We start from the raw sequence: 22,714 nt of genomic DNA, 5'->3' as shown, positions 1-22,714 counted from the left end.
CATGTCCCTCCTGCCTCTTCTCTGTAAATACTTAAAACAATTTTTTCTTACTGTTATGCTAATCACCACCTCCCAATGTTAAAGGTGGCTGGAAGCCCCCTCCCCCCCGTGGAGAGTGTGGTGTAGTAGTTAGAGCTACAACCTCAGCTCCCTGCCACTCTATCCTTCACTGCCCCAGGTACATTAGATAATCTGCGCCCACTAGGACAGATAAGGAAAAATGCTTGAGTGGTTGTGCAACCACAAAAAGGCGGTAGACAAATCCCTACCCCTATGTTATCTGCACCGCTATTCAACCACCCCAACATAGAACTTTCAAGTGCAGCGCTTGCTCCCTCCCCCTCCCTTCTTCCCTCTCAGACTGGGCGGTGCCGGCGCGTCTTCGGGGAGTGAATGATATTACCCAGCAGCCTCTGCGGCGGCGCCCGTCTTCTCCACGGGGCCTGAAGATGGCGTTCACGTTTGCGGCCTTTTGTTACATGCTGGCTCTGCTTTTAACGGCGGCGCTCATCTTTTTCGCCATTTGGCACGTGAGTGGTTTCTCCCTCCTCTTTTCGCTGGTCGGCGTTTTCCCGGTGTGGCCGCGAGAGGGGGGAGGGCTGCCGTGTTGGCTTTGAGGCGGGGAGGCGCTTTGGCTTCTGACAGTCTGGGCCGGGCGCGTCCTCCACGTTCCTTGCGGGAAAGTGAGTTCTGCTGTGCCCCCGCCTAGAGTGTGTCCAGCCCTGCCCTAAGGAGCCAGGCTGTTTGCCTGCAGCTCCTGTCCTCTTCAGCGTTGGGCACTCAGCCCATGCAGTCCCCCTGCTTGAACCTGTGGGTTAGCTGAGCTGCTAAAAACAATCGGTACCGAGCATAATTGCCCTTTGTAGAGAACGTTCGCGTTCATTATCAGTAGACCCTGTTTAGCTTAACGTTTCTTTCTTTTTAGCAGAGCAGCTATTCTACTTCATGTTATCACTTTAAAAGGAGTTGGGAAACGATGGTTTTAATTGTTTTGGGAAAGGTGCGTCTCCAAATGTTGGCACACGAGAAGCCGAATATAAGGGCATCGCGTGGTTCTAAACTGCGTTGCCTTTGACACATTATCGCTGAAGGGGAGTTGTTATTGTTGTTACTTGTGATGACTTATTAGTTGTACTTCAGTAGGTAACGTAAAAAAGCAAAATCTGTACTCCTAGGGGAATTCTCTAATATTCTGCATAGTCATTTGTAAGCTTTTTTTTTTTTTTCAATAGATTTCATCATAAAGCGCAAATTTTCTGAGCTCCAGATCTGATCCTGTCTTTTTCTCCCTCAAACTCACTTTCCAAACCCCTTTCAGATTGATCATGCTATATCTCTTTCTGTAAGCTTTATGTATGCCCCCTCTCTCCCTTGGACCCTCTCCAGGCTTTACCCTCCTCCTTCTTCATCTTCCTTTCTACTCATATTTAGGCTTTACCTTGTCTCCTTCCCCTCCACCTTTCCCAGGCACATCCACCCCAAGTTTTCCGTCTCCCTAGTTGCTCCACTGCAGCCTTTAGTATCATCTCTTTCCCCCCCAATGTCTTCTTTCTCTCCCTAGATAACTAACAAATGAATCAGTTAAGCAGTACTCCTTACCTGATGCTTCTTTCTGAAGCAGAACCACAGGAAGGCGCTGCTTGATAATACCATCTATTACAGTGGCCTCAAACTCAAACCTTTTGCAGGGACACATTTTGGATTTGTAGGTACTTGGAGAGCCTCAGAAAAAATAGTTAATGTCTTATTAAAGGAAAGACAATTTTACATAGTTTATAATTCTTTCCTTTTGGCTAAGTCTTAATAATAAAGAGACATGATCAAGAAACTTTTATTTTGCTTTTATGATTATGATAAACATACCGTGGGGCTGTGAGTTTGAGACCACTGCTCTTTTATGTTCCTGCTTCCTCCTCCCAGTGTAGGCCAACCCTGCAGCTACCTAGTTCTTGCACCCTGGAAACTGCAGATTTATGTATAAATTCTATGTTCAGAATTTCCTGAGGAATAAATATTAACAGGATGCTGAGAAACAGAACAAAAGATAGCAGCTTGAAGCTGAGATACTTTCCCCAGGCTAATGTTTTTCAAGGCAGCAGAGGTGTCATCTACTGTAAGGTTTATTGACAGCTTGCTGCTTCTCACTTTTCATTGGCTTGTGAAGGATAAGCCTATTAACACACATTTTTCAGAAGCTTGTTTCAGCTTAGTCCCATAAATGATTGCCTCTCTTATACACTGTAAATAGATGAGATTTTCATTAAGACCAAAATACACAATTAACTATTGAAAGTATTATGGGTTTTCGAAACAACCCTGCTTATGACATTTTAGGACTAGTTTGATAGACTCCCTTAAAATGACAGGAAGTTCTTTAATGATTGAGGAACAGACTATAAATGTAGTTGGATCAGTGAGTATCTTTTATTGGAGTGAGTGACTTGGAGAGGGTGACCCGAATGAGGCAGTTGAGTGAATATGCCTGTGATGAGGCTTGAGTGACTTCAGGTTTGGCTGATGCTCTTTAGGTGTAAAATGTGAAAAGAATAGTTTGTGTAATATTAAGTAGTCCGTTTACTAAGGTGCGGTAGGTGATTTAGTGCGCGCTAAATGCTAACACGTGCAAACGTGTCCATAGGATATAATGGATTCGTTTGCATGTGTTAGTGTTTCTAGCAAAACAGCTAGAGCGCCTTAGTAAAAGGATCCCTAAATGCATTACTTATACAAAAACTGCTTTTTACTACATTAATCTGTGTAACCAATTCACAAGTTTAAAATTTCTATCTATTTTTGGAGGAAGACCTTAGAAGCTTCTCAGCACTATAACACTGCACAGAAAGAGCCCTGTGCTTCTATAATTGGTCTAAGCAAAACTGCCAAATGTGGGTTTTTGTTTTTTTTAAATTATTTTCAAGTTTTGTTTTGTAAAATTGACTTTTCCTTTAGCTTTCAGTTCACTCACTTGAGCAAAATAGACTCCAATTTTCAGTTTAAACCAGGTGAATGTGGATATTTCCACCATACTTATTCCGTCAGAAACTTCATGAATAAAATGTTGCTGTCAAATTATTTAGAAAAAGCCTTCCCTTCAATGTTTGCTTTGAATCTTTAGATTCTATGTTGTACCAAACATATTCCTCTTTCCTCCACTTAAAGATACTGGCAAGTGTTATAAAATAAAAGCACATTAATGAATCAAACTGGTCCAAATTTCATGCAATGGAACACTAATAAAGCTTCTATAATCTCTTCCTCTGAAGTCTGCAAATGATCAGGTTCTTCCTCATGTATATCTTGATAACAAGGACAAATGACACACACAGGGGACCCTTGTACTCAAGTTTAGCATGTGCTAATGGATATTAGCATGCCATGTGGCACTTAGCACACACTAATTTCTGGTAGTGCACACTAAGCATTAGTAAGAGGGCCCCATAGTGAATTTCTCAAATGATAAACATTTTGTCCACTGGGTGGAGAGAGAGAGATGGAAGGGGTAACAGAGCAGATGCTATATGGAAGAGGCAGAGAGATGTGGTCCCTCTACACAAAAGTGGAAGTAAGGAAGAAGTAGGGAATTACAGGCCAGTAAGTCTGACTTCTGTAGTTAGCAAATTAATGGAAATGCTTTTAAAACAGAGAATGGTCAAGTTTCTGGAATCCTGTGGATTACAGGACTGGAGGCAACATGGATTGATCTATGGATCAATTTCTTTGACTTGGTGATCAGAGAATTGGATAGAGGATGTGCGCTAGATGTGGTGTATTTAGATTTTAGCAAAGCCTTTGACAGTGTTCCACACAGATGTCTAATAAATAAACTGAGTGCCCTTGGGATGGGTCCCAAAGTGACTGGCTGGATCAGGAACTGGTTGAGTAGAAGGCGATAGAGGGTAGTGATCAATGGAGGAAAGGGATGTTACCAGTCTGTTCTTGAGCCTGTTCTTTTTAATATTTTTATAAATGACTAGTCATTAAGCCCGTTACATTAACGGGTGCTAGAATATGTCTTTCTTTCTTTCTGGCCCCCTATGTCTGTCTGTGTTTCCCACTTCCTTGTGCAGCAACAGCAGCATTCCCCTCCTTTGTGTAGCAGAAACAGCATTCCCCCTTCCCTGTGCAGCAGCATTCCCCCCTTTCCCTCAAAGAAAAGCACTGCACCGCGCTGTTGCTGGCCTCGGTGTCTTCTCTACACTGCGGCCAACCCTAGCGGAAACAGGAAGTTGTGAGAGGGCGGGCCGCAGTGGAGAGAAGATAGTGAGGCCAGTGGCAGCACAGCGCAGTGCTTTTCAATTAAACGCTGTGAGCAGGCGAGAGGGAGGAGGGGAAAAAATAGATGGCGGCAGGGGGGTTTGGAGGTCAGGGCGCGTGCGGCAAGTCACCGCTCGGCGTTTGAAGGTCGGGGCGCGTGCGGCAAGCCGCCGCTCGCACCTGAAGATTTTTAAAAGGCGCTTGGCATTGGGGCACGTGCTGCAAGCCACTGCTCATGCCTGAAGATTTTAAAAGCGATTCCAAGGCTGCATGGGAGTTTAGGGGCATAGCAGCGGGCGTAGGGCTTCGGGTGGGGAAGATCTGGTCTGCTGATGCTGGCCTGCTCTCACTGGGTCCCTGCGCCGTCTAATGTGCCGTGCGTGAGGCCACTGGTACTGTCGGATGGCTTGGTGTGGGCCCCGCGCAGCAGAAGCTGAAAGCAGCGCTGGGGGCTCGTGAGAGGAGCCGCTGCTGCTGGTGGCCAAAATAGGTGCTGGGAAGAAGGCTGGGGACTCGCGCATGCGCACTCCTGCGCCACAGACCTACAGATCATGGAAGCACGCAGGTAGGAGTGCGCATGCGCGGCTAGGGTTTTATTATATAGGATATTGCTGAAGGGTTGACGGGTAAGATTTGCCTCTTTGCGGATGATATCAAAATCTGCAATAGAGTAGACACACCGGATGGTGTGAATAACATGGAGAAAGACCTGGTGAAGCTTGAAGAATGGTCCAAAATTTGGCAGCTAAAATGCAAGGTCATGCATTTGTGCTGCAAAAACCAGAGGTACAGCTTAGGGGGTGAAGAACTTATGTGCATGACGGAAGAGTGGGACTTGGGTGTGATTGTATGTGATCTTAAGGTGGCCAAATAGGTTGAAAAGGTGACGGCAAAAGCTAGAAGAGTGCTAGGTTGCATAGGGAGAGGTAAGGCCAATAGGAAAAAGGAGGTATTGATGCCTCTTTATAAGACTCTGGTGAGACTTCATTTAGAATAGTGTGCACAGTTCTGGAGGCCGCACCTTGAAAAAGATATAAAAAGGATGGAGTCGGTCCAGAGGAAAGCTACTAAAGTGGTCTTCGTGATAAGGCGTATGGGGACAGACTTCTATCTCAATCTGTATACTTTGGAGGAAAAGGGAGATATGATAGAGATGTTTAAATATTTACGTAATGTAAATGTGCATGAGTCTAGTCTCTTTCATTTGAAAGGAAACTCTGCAATGAGAGGGCATAGGATGAAGTTAAGAGGCGATAGGCTCTGTAGTAATCTAAGGAAATACTGTTTTACAGAAAGGGTTGTAGATGCGTGGAACAGTCTCCCAGAAGAGGTGGTGGAAACGGAGACTGTGTCTGAATTCAAGAGGGCCTGGGTTAGGCATGTGGGATCTCTCAGAGAGAGAAAAAGATAATGGTTACTGCGGATGGGCAGACTAGATGGGCCATTTGGCCTTTATCTGCCGCCATGTTTCTATGTTGTCCTTGGCCCAAGGAAAACGTAGAGGGGAATCAAAACCCACCAGGCCGAGCTAAACCCCTCCCCAAGTTGAGCCACACAACAGACCAACCAAAGGGGAGGAGTGTTGCCCAGAAACATGACACTGAGCTTGGATATGTTGCATGCACAACCAGCCCAAACCGCCCTCCCCAGACAGAAGAGCTTCTCCTAGCGCAGGGGTAGGCAATTCTGGTCCTCGAGACCTGGAGTCAAGTCAGGTTTTCAGGCTATCCACAATGAATATGTATGAGATGGATTTGCATGCATTGCCTCCTTGAGATGCAAATCTATCTCATGCATATTTGTTGTAGATAGCCTGAAAACCTGACCTGGCTCCGGCTCTTGACTGGAATTGCCTACCCCTGTCCTAGTGAGACAGAAGGTGACCTCCCAATCTGAAACTGAGGTGCATCTGACAAAGAAAAACAGGGTAGTATTGACACCCATCCTGAAGAGGAACAGTGCCCCCATGAACCAGGCCATGTCCCACACCCAGACCTGGGTGGGCTATGCCTAAAGGTATGAAGCAGCACACAATGGCCAGAGATTAAACTGTGCCTAAAGAAGTGGTACACTTAAAGGAAGAGGTACACAGGAAATGCATAAGAAGTAGGCCAGCCCAAATTGAGCTCTGAGCCAAGTTCTACATACCGCTATGAAGGGGAAATCTACCAGAAGATGTTGTCCGGTGTCTGAAGAGAGATAGACATGTGGAAGAGTTGCACCCTTTGCACCAGAAATGAAGCTCAGCCCTACAGAGAACCGTACCGTAAAGCCTGCGCAGGAAGTGTGCTCTTCAGCAATAGAGACCCTCCCATCCAAAACACAGCTGCTCAGTACAGCCAGCAATTGGACTTTACTCAAGAACTAGAGTTGGAGCGTTGCACCAGAGCCAGAAATGGTGTGGAACCATAAGCTCCACCACCCAGTAGACAGCCGAGCCTCCCTAACCAGAATGGAGGTGGTTCACATATTCAAAGATGGAACTATGCTTCCTCCGACATCCATAGGAGTGACTGTAACAAACCTAGAGATAGTCACCCTCTACCTCCCAATGAGTGGCACTACACTCTACATCCAGAGAAGGTGCTGTGTTGTACCTTCAGAGATGGAGCAGCACCTTATATTCAGAGATGGAGTTGCACACTGCATCCAAAAACAGAGCCCCACAGCCTGTGATGTAGCTGCATCCTACATTCAGAGCATTATTCAGAGCAGGACTCCATAACCATAAATGGAGATGGATGTCACAGCCAGAGATGGGGCTGTGTTCCAGAGATGGAGCAGAGCTCCACAACCAGATAAAGACCTAGATAGATCTGAGCTATATTAAAAATCCAGAAAGGGATCTGCATCACCCTCCCCTCCAATAGGGACTCAGTGGTGCTAAAAAAAACCTTTCAGCACAAATAATACTTTGCAAGAGGACATCTTTGCCCTAGAAGCTGACAATTATCTGTGCGGGCCGCTTGGGTCCCAAAACAAGTGCGCATGTTTCCTTCTTATGGCATATGAGGACACGCCGATGGGGTGGAAGATGGCGAATCGGAGCAGGCTCGCAGGCGATGCCATTGACGAAGGGACTGCCTCTGAGGGGTTCGCATCATGTGCGGCAGTGGTGGTGATTGCTTTACCTGAGATGTCGCCTGTTCTTGGAGGAATCTCGGGACCCCAGATGATAGCCATCGGAACTGGGGTTGATGGCGGTTGAATGTTGTTGTTTTTTTCTCTTTGGCTTGTAATTATTATGATCATTTAACATCAGATCCTAATGCTTTTTGGAATATATTTTATTTTATTTCTCTTTATACTTATTTTTTATTTATTTTACTTATTATTTTAATTCTATCTTTAACTTATTTATTCATTACTTGTTGGAATATTCATTTCTATCTCTATCTCTACCTCTGTCTTTATATTTTTTACCTTTACTTTTCATAAATTGTTTCCTCAGGTACTTTAGTTAGATTGTGAGCCTTTGGGACAGTAAGGGAACTTCCAAGTACCTATCTTTATTTATTTTATTTATTGTATCTTTTAATATAACATTTTTGTAAACCGCTTAGAACTTCACGGTATTAGCGGCATATAAGAATTAAATTAAATTAAAATTAAATATTCTATTTTGGGACTTTCCAAGAAATGCTTGGGTCACAAGAAAAGCTATAACTCCAGGTCAGACTGACATGGTCAACATGACATGAATTACAGGTGAAACTGCTGACTACAATCAAGCTTAAGAGGGAGGGGCTCACCCTCAGGGATCAAGAATGCATTGTCAGGGAAAATAGAGAAGTCATATTTGACACCAAGTGACACCAAGCTTCATTATGACTCAACTGCAATTATGTATATCATCCAATCATTAAATATGACAAAGTGTGACAATCCAATAGAAATTAAGTATGTCATTAGTAACTATGTATACTCTGAAACCCAGGCTCCTAAGCTTGGGTATAAAGGTAGCATAACTGCTGATTTGAACTTTAAGACAGACTGAGAAGTGCAGATGTGTCTGCCCTCTGTGTTCTTCCTCCGTTTGCCTAACTGCTGTTACTATATCCTATTTGGATACATTTCTATGTAAGCTGTCTTTTGTTTACTCTTATTAAACCTATATTATATACAGCAATTAGGTTGTCGGTGTATAGTCATATAAATACATTGGAGGTTTAGCAGTGCCTTCAGGTTCCCTAGGGGTATGTGCTGGGACTGCTGCTTTTTAACATATTATCGGTGATCTAAAGATGGGAATAACTGGTGAGATAATTACATTTGCTGATGACACCATGTTGTTCAAAGTTGTTAAATCATAAGAGGATTGTGAAAAATTGTGAGACTGGGAGACTAAGCTTCAAAATGGCAGATGATGTTTAATGTGACTAGTGATACATGTGGGAAAGAGGAACCCAAACTAGGTGTCATCGTTAAGGATACATTGAAACCCTCAACTCAGTGTGTGGCGGCAGTGCTAAGAAAGTAAATAGAATCTTAGGAATTATTAGGAAAGGAATGGAAAACAATGATAAAAATGTTATAATGCCCTTGTACTCCTCTGTCTCTTATGTTACAGCCACATCTCGAATATTGTGTGCAGTTCTGGTTACCTTATCTCAAAAATGATGTAGCGGAATTAGAAAAGGTACAGAGAATGGTGATGAAAATGATAAAAAGGATGAGACGATTTCCCTATGAGGAAAGGCTATAGAGGCTAGGGCTCATCAGCTTGGAAAAGAGACGGCTCAGGGTAATATGAAAACAGGCCTATAAAATACTGAGTGAAGTGGAAAGGGTAGATGTAAATCGCTTGTTTACTCTTTTCAAGAATACTAGGAAAAGGGGGCATGTGATGAAGCTACTAAGTAGTAGATTTAAAACACTCTGGAATTCGTTGCTGGAGAATGTGGTGAAATCAGTTAGCTTAGCAGGGTTTATAAAAGGTTTGAATAATTTCCTAAAAGAGAAGTCCATAGGCCATTATTGAGATGGGGAAATCCATTGCTTATTCCTAGGATAAATAGCATAAAGTTTGTTTTATTACTTGGTATCTAGCTAGGTATTTGGGACCTGGTTTGGCTGGAAACAGGATGCTGGGCTTGATGGACCTTCGGTCTGTCCAATTATGGTAATTCTTATGTCCTTATAAATGCTACCAACGGAGACAGATGCTTGCGTACAGGTATGCATTTTTCATCCAGAGCCACGAGCACTGCAGATGGAGATGGAGCCATGCTCATAGTAACATAGTAGATGACGGCAGATAAAGACCCGAATGGTCCATCCAGTCTGCCCAACCTGATTCAATTTAATTTTTTTTTTTTTTTTTAATTTAATTTTTTTCTTCTTAGCTATTTCTGGGCAAGAATCCAAAGCTTTACCCGGTACTGTGCTTGGGTTCCAACTGCCGAAATCTCTGTTAAGACTTACTCCAGCCCATCTACACCCTCCCAGCCATTGAAGCCCTCCCCTGCCCATCCTCCACCAAATGGCCATACACAGACACAGACCTGCAAGTCTGCCCAGTACTGGCCCAGTTCAATATTTAATATTATTTTCTGATTCTAAATCTTCTGTGTTCATCCCACGCTTCTTTGAACTCAGTCACAGTTTTACTCTCCACCACCTCTCTTGGGAGCGCATTCCAGGCATCCACTACCCTCTCCGTAAAGTAGAATTTCCTAACATTGCCCCTGAATCTACCACCCCTCAACCTCAAATTATGTCCTCTGGTTTTACCATTTTCCTTTCTCTGGAAAAGATTTTGTTCTACGTTAATACCCTTCAAGTATTTGAACGTCTGAGTCATATCTCCCCTGTCTCTCCTTTCCTCTAGGGTATACATATTCAGGGCTTCCAGTGTCTCCTCATACGTCTTCTGGTGCTAGCCTCCTATCATTTTCGTTGCCCTCCTCTGGACCGCCTCAAGTCTTACGTCTTTCGCCAGATACGGTCTCCAAAACTGAACACAATACTCCAAGTGGGGCCTCACCAATGACCTGTACAGGGGCATCAACACCTTCTTCCCTCTACTGACTATGCCTCTCTTTATACAGCCCAGTATCCTTCTGGCAGCAGCCACTGCCTTGTCACACTGTTTTTTCACCTTTAGATCTTCGGACACTATAACCCCAAGGTCCCTCTCCCCGTCCGTGCATATCAGCTTCTCTCCTCCCAGCATATACGGTTCCTTCCTATTATTAATCCCCAAATGCATTACTCTGCATTTCTTTGCATTGAATTTTAGTTGCCAGGCATTAGACCATTCCCAGCAACTCCTGAATGGCAAGGAGGGAGCCATGTCCGAACTGTATACTACAGCCACCATGTAGCAGCATCTGACATCTAGAGATGGATTGCGGTAAAGGCACTACAGCTGAAGCCCCACCAGGGACAGGAAAAATCCTGTCCCCCCTCTCCCAAACGGAAGCTGCAGTAGTAAAACTGTTTGTTGTTTTTTGTTTTGCGGGAAGAGGCAGCTCCAGGCAGGGCTTCCCCAAAGTCACTCTGCAATTGGGGGGGGGGGGGGCATCCAAGGCAAAAGAAGTAGCTTGCAGGTCCAGCAACAGAATATTGCTACAAATCACCGAACTCTGTTCTGATGGTCATGGAATCCTAAGGAAGGCTGTCTCTTGCCTAGCAACCTGCACCGGGCCAGAGAAACAGGTAGCAACAGACAACAAAGTGAACACAGGGCAAGAAGCTGAGCACAGCCGAATGGGTAAAATATGCTGCCCCCAAATTTGCTGGACTACATCAAGTGCTGGCAGGAAGGACTGGCATTGGAACCCGATATTAGAAGTACAAAGGAAATTGAAAATTACCCTGCAGTCCAAACATGGCATGGTGAACTTGTTTTTCTTCCTGGCCATGTGGATTCCAACAGGAATTGCCTCATGAACTCGGGAAGCGGGGAAAAGGTAAGAGCGGAGGCCTAGTACAACAGGGAAGGAGCAGTATCAGGAAGAGAAAAGCATACTAAAGGCAAGGCTGCATGTGAACTTCACTGCCTGTCGCCCCTGACAGAGTCATTCTGGCTATCTATGAGAAAGATCTGTGCCTTTTTTTTATTTTTTTTAATCTAATCTAATCTAATCTAAACCTTAAGTTTATATACCGCATCATCTCCATGAGAATAGAGCTCGACACGGTTTGTTCTGCAGTGATAGTGATAGCAGAGCAGAAAGGCTGCACCATTAGATTCACAGCTCTATTACTCCTTTTTCCTAAGTCTCAGCTGAAGAACAACCAAATGAAAGGGTACTCGCCCGTGTGTGGCTATACCTGTCCTGACAGACCCTTATAACAGATTAAAGTGCCTAAAGGAGCTGGATGCCAATTGAAGCCCTCTCCTATAACTGCTACAGCAGCAAAATATCTGCTCTCCATTTTTTTTTTTTTTAACGTAAGGGAGAACAAAGTAAGCGGCAGGAAGAGAACCTAATTATCCCCCAGGCTCAATTGAACCAGGAAAACCTGGAACAGGAGCTGTCCGGCAGATGAAGCCAGCAGTGTGTGAGATCCAGCCATCTGTCTGCTGCAGATAGAGAATACTGGTTTGCCAAGGAGCTTAAACCAATCAGTGGACAAAAGAAAGCATCAAGGGCTTCGCAGATTAGGATAGCAGAGTTCACTTTATTGAAAGACCCAACACAGGCTGTGTTTCAGCAAAAGCTGCCTGCATCAAATGTCCAAACAACTTCAGTCTGTCAGTCAGTTGTACAGATTATGTGAACTCTCAGAACAGTCCTTACTAGAAATGAATTTGTCAAGATAAAAAAATGCTGTGTAAATCAACTTCCACATCTAACAGCGTCTTCATATGCACCTATAGGAAAACACTTTAGTACATCTTGCCTTTTGTTTGATAGGTTTATGTTGTCCAGGTAACAGAAATGTGCTACCAATAGATGACCGTGTGGAAGATTTTTTTTACCCCAGATGTTGTTTGCATTTTAACTTATAATGCTAATGAGCTTTCATACTGTGCTAGTGATTTGAATAGATTCATCACTGTTTTCAGGATGAAAGTAGTTTCATTCATCATGTTTTTTATTCTAGATCATAGCTTTTGATGAGCTGAAGACAGATTACAAGAATCCTATTGATCAGTGTAATACCCTCAACCCTGTAAGTAGCAACATAAACATTTTGTTAAGTTTTTACTAGTATTTTTTTTTTTTTGCTGCTATTCTGTGTATATAACTTTAAATTGCAAAATGAAGGTTCATACTGTTTAGTAAAGCTTCAGTACATACCATATTTTTTGCACTATAAGACGCACCTGACCATAAGATGCACCCTAGATTTAGAGGAGAAAAACGAGAAAAAAACATTCTGAACCAAATTGTGAACCAGCTGCCCTCACTCCCTGCTAGGCTCTGCACCCAACCTCACACTCTTTGCCAGGCTCTGCACCCTGTCTCCCCCCCCCCTCCTTGCCAGGCTCTGCACCCTGTTCCCCCTCCCCCCTCCTTGCCAGGCTCTGCACCCTGTTCCCCCTCTCACCAGGCTCTGCACCCTGTCCCACCACCCTGGCCTGTACCTTTAAAACTGTTCACCCCCCCCCCCCGGTACCATTTTAAATCCCTCCTTCTCACGGACAGCAGCGCAGGGAGCTTTTCGTCTCCCGCCTGGCTCCGCACCACTTCCTGAGTGGCTGCTGTCAGTTCTCGCCAGTCCCATGAGAACTGACAGCAGCCATTGAGGAAGTGGCGCATGGCCAGGCTAGAAGCGAAAAGCTCCCTGCGCCACTGTCTGTGAGATTGGAGGAGGCAGCCGTACAGTGAAGGAGGGATTTAAGGGGGATTTTAAAAGGTACAGGTTTACAATTTTAAAAGGTACGGGGGTGGGGATGATTTATAAAAGGATTGGAGAAAGGAAGGAGATTGGAGGAGGCAGCTGGCAGCTTTATAGCGAGGGAAAGGCAGAAGCGTGGAAAGTTCGCTGATGCTGATACACCGCTGGACCACCAGGATTTTTAAAAGGTACATTCGCTTCATAAGAAGCACAGGCTTTATCACCCACTTTTGGGGAGAAAAAAGTGCGTTTTATAGAGCAAAAAATACGATAATTTGTACTAAAGCCACATAGGGTTAGGGAAAAATCTCCACTTGTTAGCTCTCTATTTTGACTTGAATGTTTTGTGATTAAGCTGTCTGTGATCTTTGTCAGTTCACTAACATTCTTTCAATCTGCTTTTTGTATTATCGCAACAAAGACAATTGAAAAAATCAAAAAGATTAAGAGAGTCAAAATTGCACTAAAGGTGTGTACTGTTTTCAGTCTAAATGCTGCTTTTTATGTTAGGAACATCTGTTTTACAATTTTTGTTCAGTGTGCCTGTTCATCTGCCCTTCTCAGATTTGTAATTGGCCTATGAGTTTTCATATTTTGTGAAACTAATTTTGCTTGCTTAAGTGCAATGGGAAAGCTGTTATATGCCAAGAAGTCTCCTTACTCAGACTGATTCTATGACCTAGTGATACCACTGAATACTGCCATGTAAGAGAGAGAGAGAGCTTGGTTCTCAGCTCAGTCTCCTGTTTCTCTGGCTGGCCAGGTATTGGAGGGATGAGGGGGACTAGGGAAGCTGTAGCAGTGTGTTCGAAAATATCATTTTATTTGCACCAAGTTGACATACCATGAACATTTCTTGATGAGGACAGATCTGACTTTCTACCTGGCTCCCATGTTTCTGGTAGAAAGTTTATTTTGTCTTAATATACCTGTTGGGGTTTTTTCTCTCTCTTTTTCTCTTACTTTAGTCTTTGTGTTTTGCTTTTTTTTTTTTTTTTTGGGGGGGGGGATAGGAAACTGGGTGGAAAGGAAGAAGCATGTTCTCTCCCTTTCCCCTACCTACTTTGTTCTTTTCCCTGCTTAAATCTCACCTACCAAAAACAGAAGTGGCTCCTCTTTTCTGTTGCCTGGCCCTGCAGTGGCTCTTTTTTGCTGTTTGGTTGCAGGAGCCAAGGATGGCCTGAACTGTTTTCTTACGGAGAGTAAATATTAAGCCCAGGAATGAAGGATTCTTGGTGGTGACTTTCCATCTTAGAAGGATAGTGGTATGCTTTCTACACTGTGCAAGAAAGACTGAAACGGTCAGTCTATCATCACATGAAGAAAAAATTTTTAAATTACTTTGTGTCTAAGAAAATGCATGAAAGTATAAAATTCAGTTATGCATCTGGCAGTTTTCCCTTTTTGAAATCTGTTTACATTCATTATTGCTGGTGAATGCCCATTGTGCAACATATGTAGGCCTCTACTCTGCAAAATTCTTGAGCTGCATAAATGGTGGAATATCTGGACAGGTTTGGCCCATGGAATTTTTTTCATCATGCTTTAGAATGATTCAGGTTGACTTGAATGATTAACAATGTTTTGCAGAGATTTACTCCTGCATACAATTTTTGCATACCTCTGAATTTCTCAGAATGGAGGCTGCCCTGTACCATCATGCATTTCAAGGAGAACCTTAAATGTGTATTAATGTGCACATTTCCGCCAATTGGTTTGACAAGTTTAGCATCTCTATGTTTGCATGATTTTTATTTCATAGTGTGATGTATTGCAACTTTCTGAAAGCTGCATTTTAAATATAACACTTTTTTGGATTTCATTTTTGTTACTGTAAATGAGTGCTAAAGTTTATAATGATGGCAGTGCCTGACTGTTGGAGGTGTCTCTCTCTGTTTCCATTCTAAATCTCATCTTTGTTGGGTTTAAAACTTGATGTATGTAAAATTATATTGAGCTGAAAAAGGCTTCTGCAAGTGTAGGATAGGGAATTCAGAAAACCTTGTATGCTTCTGTGAGTATTTCTCAACGGGCATGTGTCTTAATAATCTGACTTTGAAGTGTTTAGTTTACTGTGGCTTTTTGAGCCTACATGACCTTTTCTTATACATACCAAAATGTGTTTTGTTCCTGAATGCAGCACAATAATAATCTCATTTAAAGCTACAGTGCTTCTTTGAGACATATCCAAGAAACTGTTAAAATGAGTTTTCTCCATTGCAGAAAATTTATTTTTGAATGTCATTCTGATTTTTGGTTTTATCTAAATGTTGGTCTTCAATTACTTTATCGTGGTAGAAGGCAAATCTTTTTTTTTTTTTTTTTTGGAGAGGTGCAAACAGCTTTTGTTTTCTGGATAACCAACATAAAGATAACATGAAAACTAGTGTGTTAATTAACTTGGAGGACTGGCGTTGCTTGTCCCTCATCCTGAGACTAGGGTTCAAAACTGGTCTTTGAAAGAAGTACTGCAAATTGATCTGGTTTAGGAAAAATCTTAGTCTTTAAGCAGTGATTCCAAAATCTTCTCCCCAAGAACTTCAAGAAGTGTGTTTTGGGATACCCCCAATGAATTTTCAGGTGTATAAGCATACATTTTGCTCTTTAAGCTAGACCTGTTGGGGCAGGCTTGTCTGGCCTACGCCCGTGGACCAGAACCTGACCCATCATATGCTTTTTTCTGGCACTTGGAAGACTGGTAGTTCTTGTGCTTAGTTACAAGATTTCTGTTTCCCTGCTGTAACTGGGCTCCCTGTAAGCATGAGCTATGCAATACTGAAGTTCAGATTGATCTTGTGGTTTCAAATCACATGAGACCCACCCAAACATCTGGGATCATGTGGCTCAAGCTTCCAGAGAGCCAAGTTGTGGTGGGAAAGTAGGAATCCCCACTGTTTCTTCTGCAGCTGAAGCCAGGTGAGGGAAAAGAAATTGTGTGAAGGGTGGGTGGGAGGTATTACATGAGTGAGAGAGACCAGGTGAAAACTGGGGAGGGGATATTTTGCCACTGTTTGACAAAACATGCAGCAAAATATGACGTTGGTGTTTTGGCTCTCTGAATGTTACAAAATATAAAATGTGGCCCCCCAATAGAAAAAGGTTGGACAAGCCTATGTTGGGGATTAGATTTTGAAATCATAATTTTCTGTCAAAAGTGTAGACATTTTGATAAGTCCTGTAAATGTCCTAAATGCCAGGCTGGTTTTGCAAGCCTTAAAGCCTAGGACTATTTACTTGGTCTCAGATTTCCACCTTCTGTGGTAGAACTTTATGGCTACAAGTTGGGAAAATGTGTGCTGCACATTGGCTCTATTTTAAATAGGATCTTTAGATATCAAGAACAAAAAAAGATTGGAATACTTAACCAGAGAGGTAGAAAAATACTATATCTCAAATTTGACCATATTTTTGCTAGTGGAATGAACTTGTGCTTTAAAATGCCTTTTTGTTTCAGCTTGAAAAAGCATTTTCAGAATTAAAATTTGCATGATCGGATTTCAAATAAGCTGTTTGTTTTTTAAAATATATTAAAAAAAACATTTTTATATTAGAAATGGCTGACATTCCTTTCAAAATATTGAAAACTTACTAAATGTGTGTAGTGATAACTTTTCACAATGCTTTTGCTGTAGCACTGCATATTTTATGCAAACTTCTGGCTATGACAGACTATTTGTTTTAATGAAGAGCAGAGATTTGGCTGTTTGTATTATATTATATTGGTTATACTTGAATTACGTCTACAAATAGAAAATGCAATTGGTCTAGAAGTGAAGATTCAGGAAGTTGTTGAACTTGATGTTCCATCCAGCATGGGGGTTCTCTGAAGAAGCCTGTTGGCGAAATGCGTTAGGACCCACCTGTACCTGCTGTAGCAAGTTGGCTTCTTAAATACTCACAGTTAAGTTTTGCCTACTTTGAGGATTATAGTTTTCACTTAAGCATTGGGCACTTTAAATGGACATTTAATAGAAAAAAGAAGAAAAAAAGTAAAAAAATTCATCAAAATTTAAATTCCTTTCTACCGTTTGAGGATGGCACAATGATAGACTCTTTGAAAGCCCTTACAAGGGTTGTTGCCCCGGTTTGGTCACTTTCTTACCATATATTGGTTCAGAGCACCTTCGAGGTTTAAAGGCATTTTCATTTTGTTTTTTTGTTTTTTGTTTCCTTTTTCGTTTTTCTTAGTTTATAGTCCTTTGGGAACTTTCTTTGTTTGAATTTCATCCAGTTGTTATATTGGCATTCCTTAGGTGGGGCAGATGATTCCTTCCAGGGTAACGATCCTTCTGTTTGTTGGAGAAGGCGGTTCTACTTTCGTCCATCTTTCAATTCCTTGTGGGGTAGCAGGTTGCTTGGCTTTGGAATCTCCTTCTTTTCTATGTTCTATTGACTATCCTGCACTACTGATGACTGTTTTGCTACATTCCACTCATCTCTGGATTCATCTGCTGTTGATGGCAAGGAAGGAAAAATTATGTCTTTTCTTTCCTTTAGCCACAGCAGATGAATCCAGAGTCCTGCCCTTTTGTACTTTTTTTTTTTTTTTTTCTTTATGCTCTCTTTTTTCTCACTCAGGATTGTTCATGCAAGCTGACTTGATTGGACTGGTTGTTGGCTATCGAAGCTATGAAGAGGGAGCTCTTGGCTGATTTGCTCTTCATGTTCAGCTGCTTTAAGAGGCATACTGGCTATGTATAACAGAGCTCAGTTTTTGTGTTGCCTATCTCTGCCTGCTTGTGGATGACCATAACCCACTCCATCTCTGGATTCATCTTCTGTTACTAAAGGAAAGAAAATTATCAGGTAAGACATAATTTTCCTTTTGTCCCTTTTTATCTTTAGTTTACTAGCTCTAAATTTTCTTTTAGAACATAAGAACATAAGCAGTGCCTCTGCCGGGTCAGACCACAGGTCCATCCCGCCCAGCAGTCCGCTCCCGCGGTGGCCCAAACAGGTCACGACCTGTCTGTATCACCAGAAGGGGCTCCCTTGCCACCTTGGTTTCTCATTTAAGTCCTGTCTTCCTATCGAAGTCCTAACCCTCCGGTCTTGCACATGCACGACCTGGTTTGGTTTCTATACTCATTACCTGGTTAGCTTTCTATACTTGTGTTACATCCCAGCTCCTCCCTCAGTATCCCATGATCCCTTTATCCTTCAGGAATCCGTCCAATCCCTGTTTGAATCCCTGTACCGTACTCTGCCTGATCACTTCCTCCGGTAGCGCATTCCAAGTGTCCACGACCCTTTGGGTGAAAAAAAACTTCCTTGCGTTTGTTATCTCCCTTCAGTTTCTCCGAATGCCCCCTCGTACCTGTTGTCCCCTTCAGTCTGAAGAATCTGTCCCTATCCACCCTCTCTATGCCCCTCATGATCTTGAAGGTCTCTATCATATCTCCCCTGAGCCTCCTCTTTTCCAGAGAGAAGAGCCCCAGCCTATCCAACCTCTCGGCGTATGGGCAGTGTTCCAGCCCTTTTACCATTTTCGTTGCTCTCCTTTGGACTCTCTCAAGTACCGCCATGTCCTTCTTGAGGTGCGGCGACCAATACTGAACGCAGTATTCCAGATGTGGACGCACCATCGCTCGATACAATGGCATGATGACTTCCCGTGTTCTGGTTGTTATGCCCTTCTTTATGATGCCAAGCATCCTGTTGGCTTTTTTCGAGGCTGCTGCACACTGTGCAGATGGCTTCAGTGATGCATCCACCAGCACACCCAAGTCTCTCTCAAGTCTGCTGTCTCCCAACAATACCCCCCCCCCAATTTGTAGTTGAACAACGGGTTCTTTTTCCCTATATGCATGACCTTGCATTTGTCCACGTTAAAGCGCATTTGCCATTTGTTTGCCCAGCCTTCTAGCTTGTCCAGGTCTCTTTGTAGGTCCTCACACTCCTCCCTGGTCTTAACTCTGCCGCACAGTTTGGTATCGTCTGCAAATTTTATAACCTCGCACTTTGCCTCCTTTTCCAGGTCATTGATAAATATGTTAAAGAGTCATTGATAAATTTTATTTTCCAAAGCTCCTGGCTATCCTTTTTTTTAAATCTTTGAAACTGAGCAATTAATTTTAATATTTTAATTTTACATAATAATGGAAAAATATATAAGTGGTATGTAAATACCTATCTCCCCTTTTATGAAGCCGAGTTAGGGTTTTTTATCACCGGCCGTGGTGGGTAAAAGCTCCAACGTTCATAGGAATTCTATGAGTGTTGGAGCTTTTACCACTGTGGCCGGCAATAAAAACCCTAATGCAGCTTCATAAATTCATTAAAAAAAAAGGGGGGGGGACACAAGTGTGCAGGTTTTTTTTTGCACTTAACATGCAATAAGTTTAAAGGCTGTGCAGTAATTGTTGAGGATATATATATATATATATATATACTAGTCTTTAAGCCCGTTACATTAACGGGTGCTAGAATATATGTATGTATGTCTTTCTTTCTTTCTGTCTCACTCCCTGCCCTTGTGTCTTTCTTCTTTTCTTTCTGTCTCACTCCCTCCTATTATTTGTCTTTTTTTCTATTTGTCTCTCTGCCCCCTATGCAGCATTTATGTCAAGCCCGTTACATTAACGGGTGCTAGAATAGATGTGTCTGTCTGTCTGTTTCTTTATCTCTCCTTGGCCGCTGTCTGTATCTTTCTGTCACCCCCTTCCCCCCCCCCCTGAGCAAAGCTGTCTGCCCCCAGCACCCACCTCCCCCCCAAATGTCTCTCCATGGCCCTCTTCTGTCTTCCCCCCAGAGCAAAGCTGTCTGTCCCCTTTCCCTATCTCTCCATGGCCCCTTCTGTCTCCCCCCAGCACACCCCTCCCCCCAAAGTAGCCCCATATCCCTCTCCCTGTCTCTCCATGGCTGTTTGCCCCAAGCACACCCTTCCCCCCCAAAGCAGCCCCCTTTCCCTCTCCCGCTGACTCTCTCTCTGGCCCCCTTTGTCTGTCTTTCTGTCCCTCTCCCTGCCCCTGTCATTTTCCCCATTTCCCTGTGCAGCAGCATTTCCATCCCACTTCCCTATGCAGCAGCAACAGCATTTCCCTCCTATCCCCCCCCTTTCCTGTGTAGAAGCAGTAGCAGGATTTTCCGCCACTCCCCCTTTCCCTTTTCTTACCTTCTCTTCCCTGCTCCGTTCGGCCCCTCCCCCTTCTTTTACTGGCATTGTCGATCCGGCCTGCTCCTGACCCTCCCACCGCCGACAAACCTCGAGACTCCAGCCGCGTAGGCAGCACTTTAAACACGCTGCTTAGCGGCCTTCAACTGGCGATTTCCTCTGCCGCATCTGTCTCTGATGATGTCATCAGAGACCCGGCAGAGAAGGGCGCGAAGCAGCGTGTTTATAGTGCTGCGTACGTTCAAGAGAGGAGCAAGGGGTGAGGAAGGCCGCCGCAGTTGTGTACCTGTTTTTTTTTTATTTGAAAGCCGCCGCTGCAGATTCGGATAGAGTCCTTGGGCCCCCCCCTTCCCTTCCCTTCCCTTGTAAGTCGGCGATTCAAGCAGCCTGTGCAGCAGTCTTCACACGCTGCTTCGGGTCCTTCTACTGCGCTTATTTGCTCTGCCGTGTCTCTGATGACATCATCAGAGACGCGGCAGAGCAAATCAGGGCAGTAGAAGGGCCTGAAGCAGCGTGTGAAGACTGCTGCACAGGCTTCTTGAATCGCCGGGTAGGTATTCGGGTCAGCGACAAGGGAAGGGGGGTGAGCGGCAAAGAACTCCTCTGGTCTGTTGCGGAGGGCGGCCCGGCTCGATTTATTGATTCGTTGGGGGGGGGGGAATTCGCTGTGTTGGGGGGAAGGGTAGGCAGACGGGGGGACCGTCCAGTTCGAGAGAGGAGCCGGGGGTGAGGAAGGCCGCCGCAGCTATGGAAATTTTTTTTTTATTTGAAAGCTGCCGCCGGGGCCGCGCATGCACAATTGTGTTTCCGCGACGGGATCAGGGAACACGATTTTTTTAGTGCGCATGCGCGTCCTACCATTTTATTATATATGGAATAAAGTTCCTTTTATTATATTGCTGTCAACATAATCCAGAGTTTTATGGATACCATGAGAAACATTTCAGTGATGTCACAAACTCCCGCATAAGGATCTAAATTTGGAGGCTCTGAAGGACTGAAGAATTAGAATAGTGAAATACGAGGGCTGTTCAAAAAGTATCAGACCTTAATTTTTCTTGCGTAAACAAATAAAGCTAGGGAGGCATGGTCTGGTGCACGTATGTAGGTGACCCTAATGTGCATGCTTGAATTTTTTCCCGCCTGCAGAAGCTGTCAGTTGCCGGCAGACCGCGGATGAGTGAGGAAGTGTAAGTGAGCGCTGTTGGATTTTCTTTTTTTGACAAAATGACAGAAAAAGTTGAACAACGCTACTGCATTAAATTTTGTGTAAAGCTTGGCGATTCCCAAGTGGAAATGATCCGCAAGATTCAACAGGCCTTCGGGGATGAAGCAATGGGCACTACACAGATAACGGAGTGGTATAACCGCTTCAGAGATGGCCGTACATCAGTGGAGAGTGAAGCACGTTCTGGTAGGCCTTCAACATCCAGAAATGAGATCGTCATTGACCAAATGAGGACCCTGGTGATGTAGGATCATCAAATCACGATCAGAGAACTTGCAGATGAGGCAAGCATTAGCGTTGGATCCGTTCATTCCATTTTGACTGAGGATTTGGGCTTCAGGAGAATTTCAGCGAAGTTCATGTGAAAGCTGCTAACAATTGAGCAGAAGCAACTCCGTTTGGAGATTGCACAGAATATGCTGAAGACTGGACAGTGATCACTGGCAATGTGTTTATGGGTACGACCCAGAAACCAAGTTGATGTCACCACAATGAAAGCATTCTACATCCCTGAGGCCAAAAAAAGCAAGGCAGGTCTGCAGCAATGTCAGTCATGCTGACCGCCTTCTTTTGACTCCAGTAGTGTGGTTCATCATGAGTATGCGCCACAGGGCACAACCATCACCAAGGGGTACTACCAAGAGGTTCAGCGTCACCTTTGTAATGCTGTGAGACGGAAACAGCCGGACCTGTGGGTAGCGGCCAATTGACAGCTCCATCACATTTGATAAGGAGTTTCCTGGCCAAACACAACACACCTGTGATTTCTCAGGCTCCCTACTCTTCCGACATGGCTCCGTGTGACTTCTGGCTTTTCCCCAAGCTGAAAATGCCCCTGAAAGGGACCAGATTTCAGTCAATAGAAGACATCATGCAGAATGCGACGGACCAGTTACGAGCAATCTCAAAAGAGGCATTCCAGTGCTGCGTCCGACAGTAGCAGAACTATTGGAAGAAGTGTGTGGCAGCCCAAGGGGACTACTTTGAAGATTAGTATAAGATTGTTGTGTCTGAATACGAGTATTTTTTATGAATAAAGGTCTGATACTTTTTGAACAGCCATCGTACTTTTGACCAGAGAGATCTAGAACTGATATCAGCACTGGACATAATAAGCATGCTGAGGAAGAGCACAGCTATACCAGAAGAATGTAGTCTTATCAAAAAGCATTTTTAACATTGTCTTTTTAAAAAGGAGTGTTTCATAGGGAAAGGTGCTCTGGTAAATTTCTCCTATTTCCCTGGATAGGTGAAGAAATTCCACAGTTGAAAATATTGGAACATACTGTAGTAACAGTTTTATCCAGGTATGTCAGGTATGGCTG

General features: G+C 43.7%; 1 protein-coding gene across 2 annotated transcripts in view; it reads left to right on the top strand.

The window, feature by feature from the left end:
- Positions 1–371: 371 nt before the first annotated feature.
- The window catches only part of CNIH1 (cornichon family AMPA receptor auxiliary protein 1), a 53,524-nt gene continuing 31,181 nt past the window's right edge, over positions 372–22,714 (top strand). Inside the window, exons 1-2 of one of the 2 annotated variants that reach the window (XM_033953089.1) lie at positions 372–530; positions 12,310–12,378. In XM_033953089.1, the coding sequence (XP_033808980.1) occupies positions 450–530; positions 12,310–12,378 (150 nt within the window). In that variant the 5' untranslated portion in view covers positions 372–449. Of the gene's footprint in view, positions 531–10,961; positions 11,169–12,309; positions 12,379–22,714 lie in introns of those variants that run through there. The other variant, XM_033953088.1, reaches the window with a different exon arrangement.

The sequence above is a fragment of the Geotrypetes seraphini genome, chromosome 7, assembly GCF_902459505.1.
Source record: "Geotrypetes seraphini chromosome 7, aGeoSer1.1, whole genome shotgun sequence".
NCBI lineage: Eukaryota > Metazoa > Chordata > Amphibia > Gymnophiona > Dermophiidae > Geotrypetes > Geotrypetes seraphini.
Note: the sequence above shows the minus strand (reverse complement) of the source record. Positions and strands in the feature narration are given on the sequence as shown.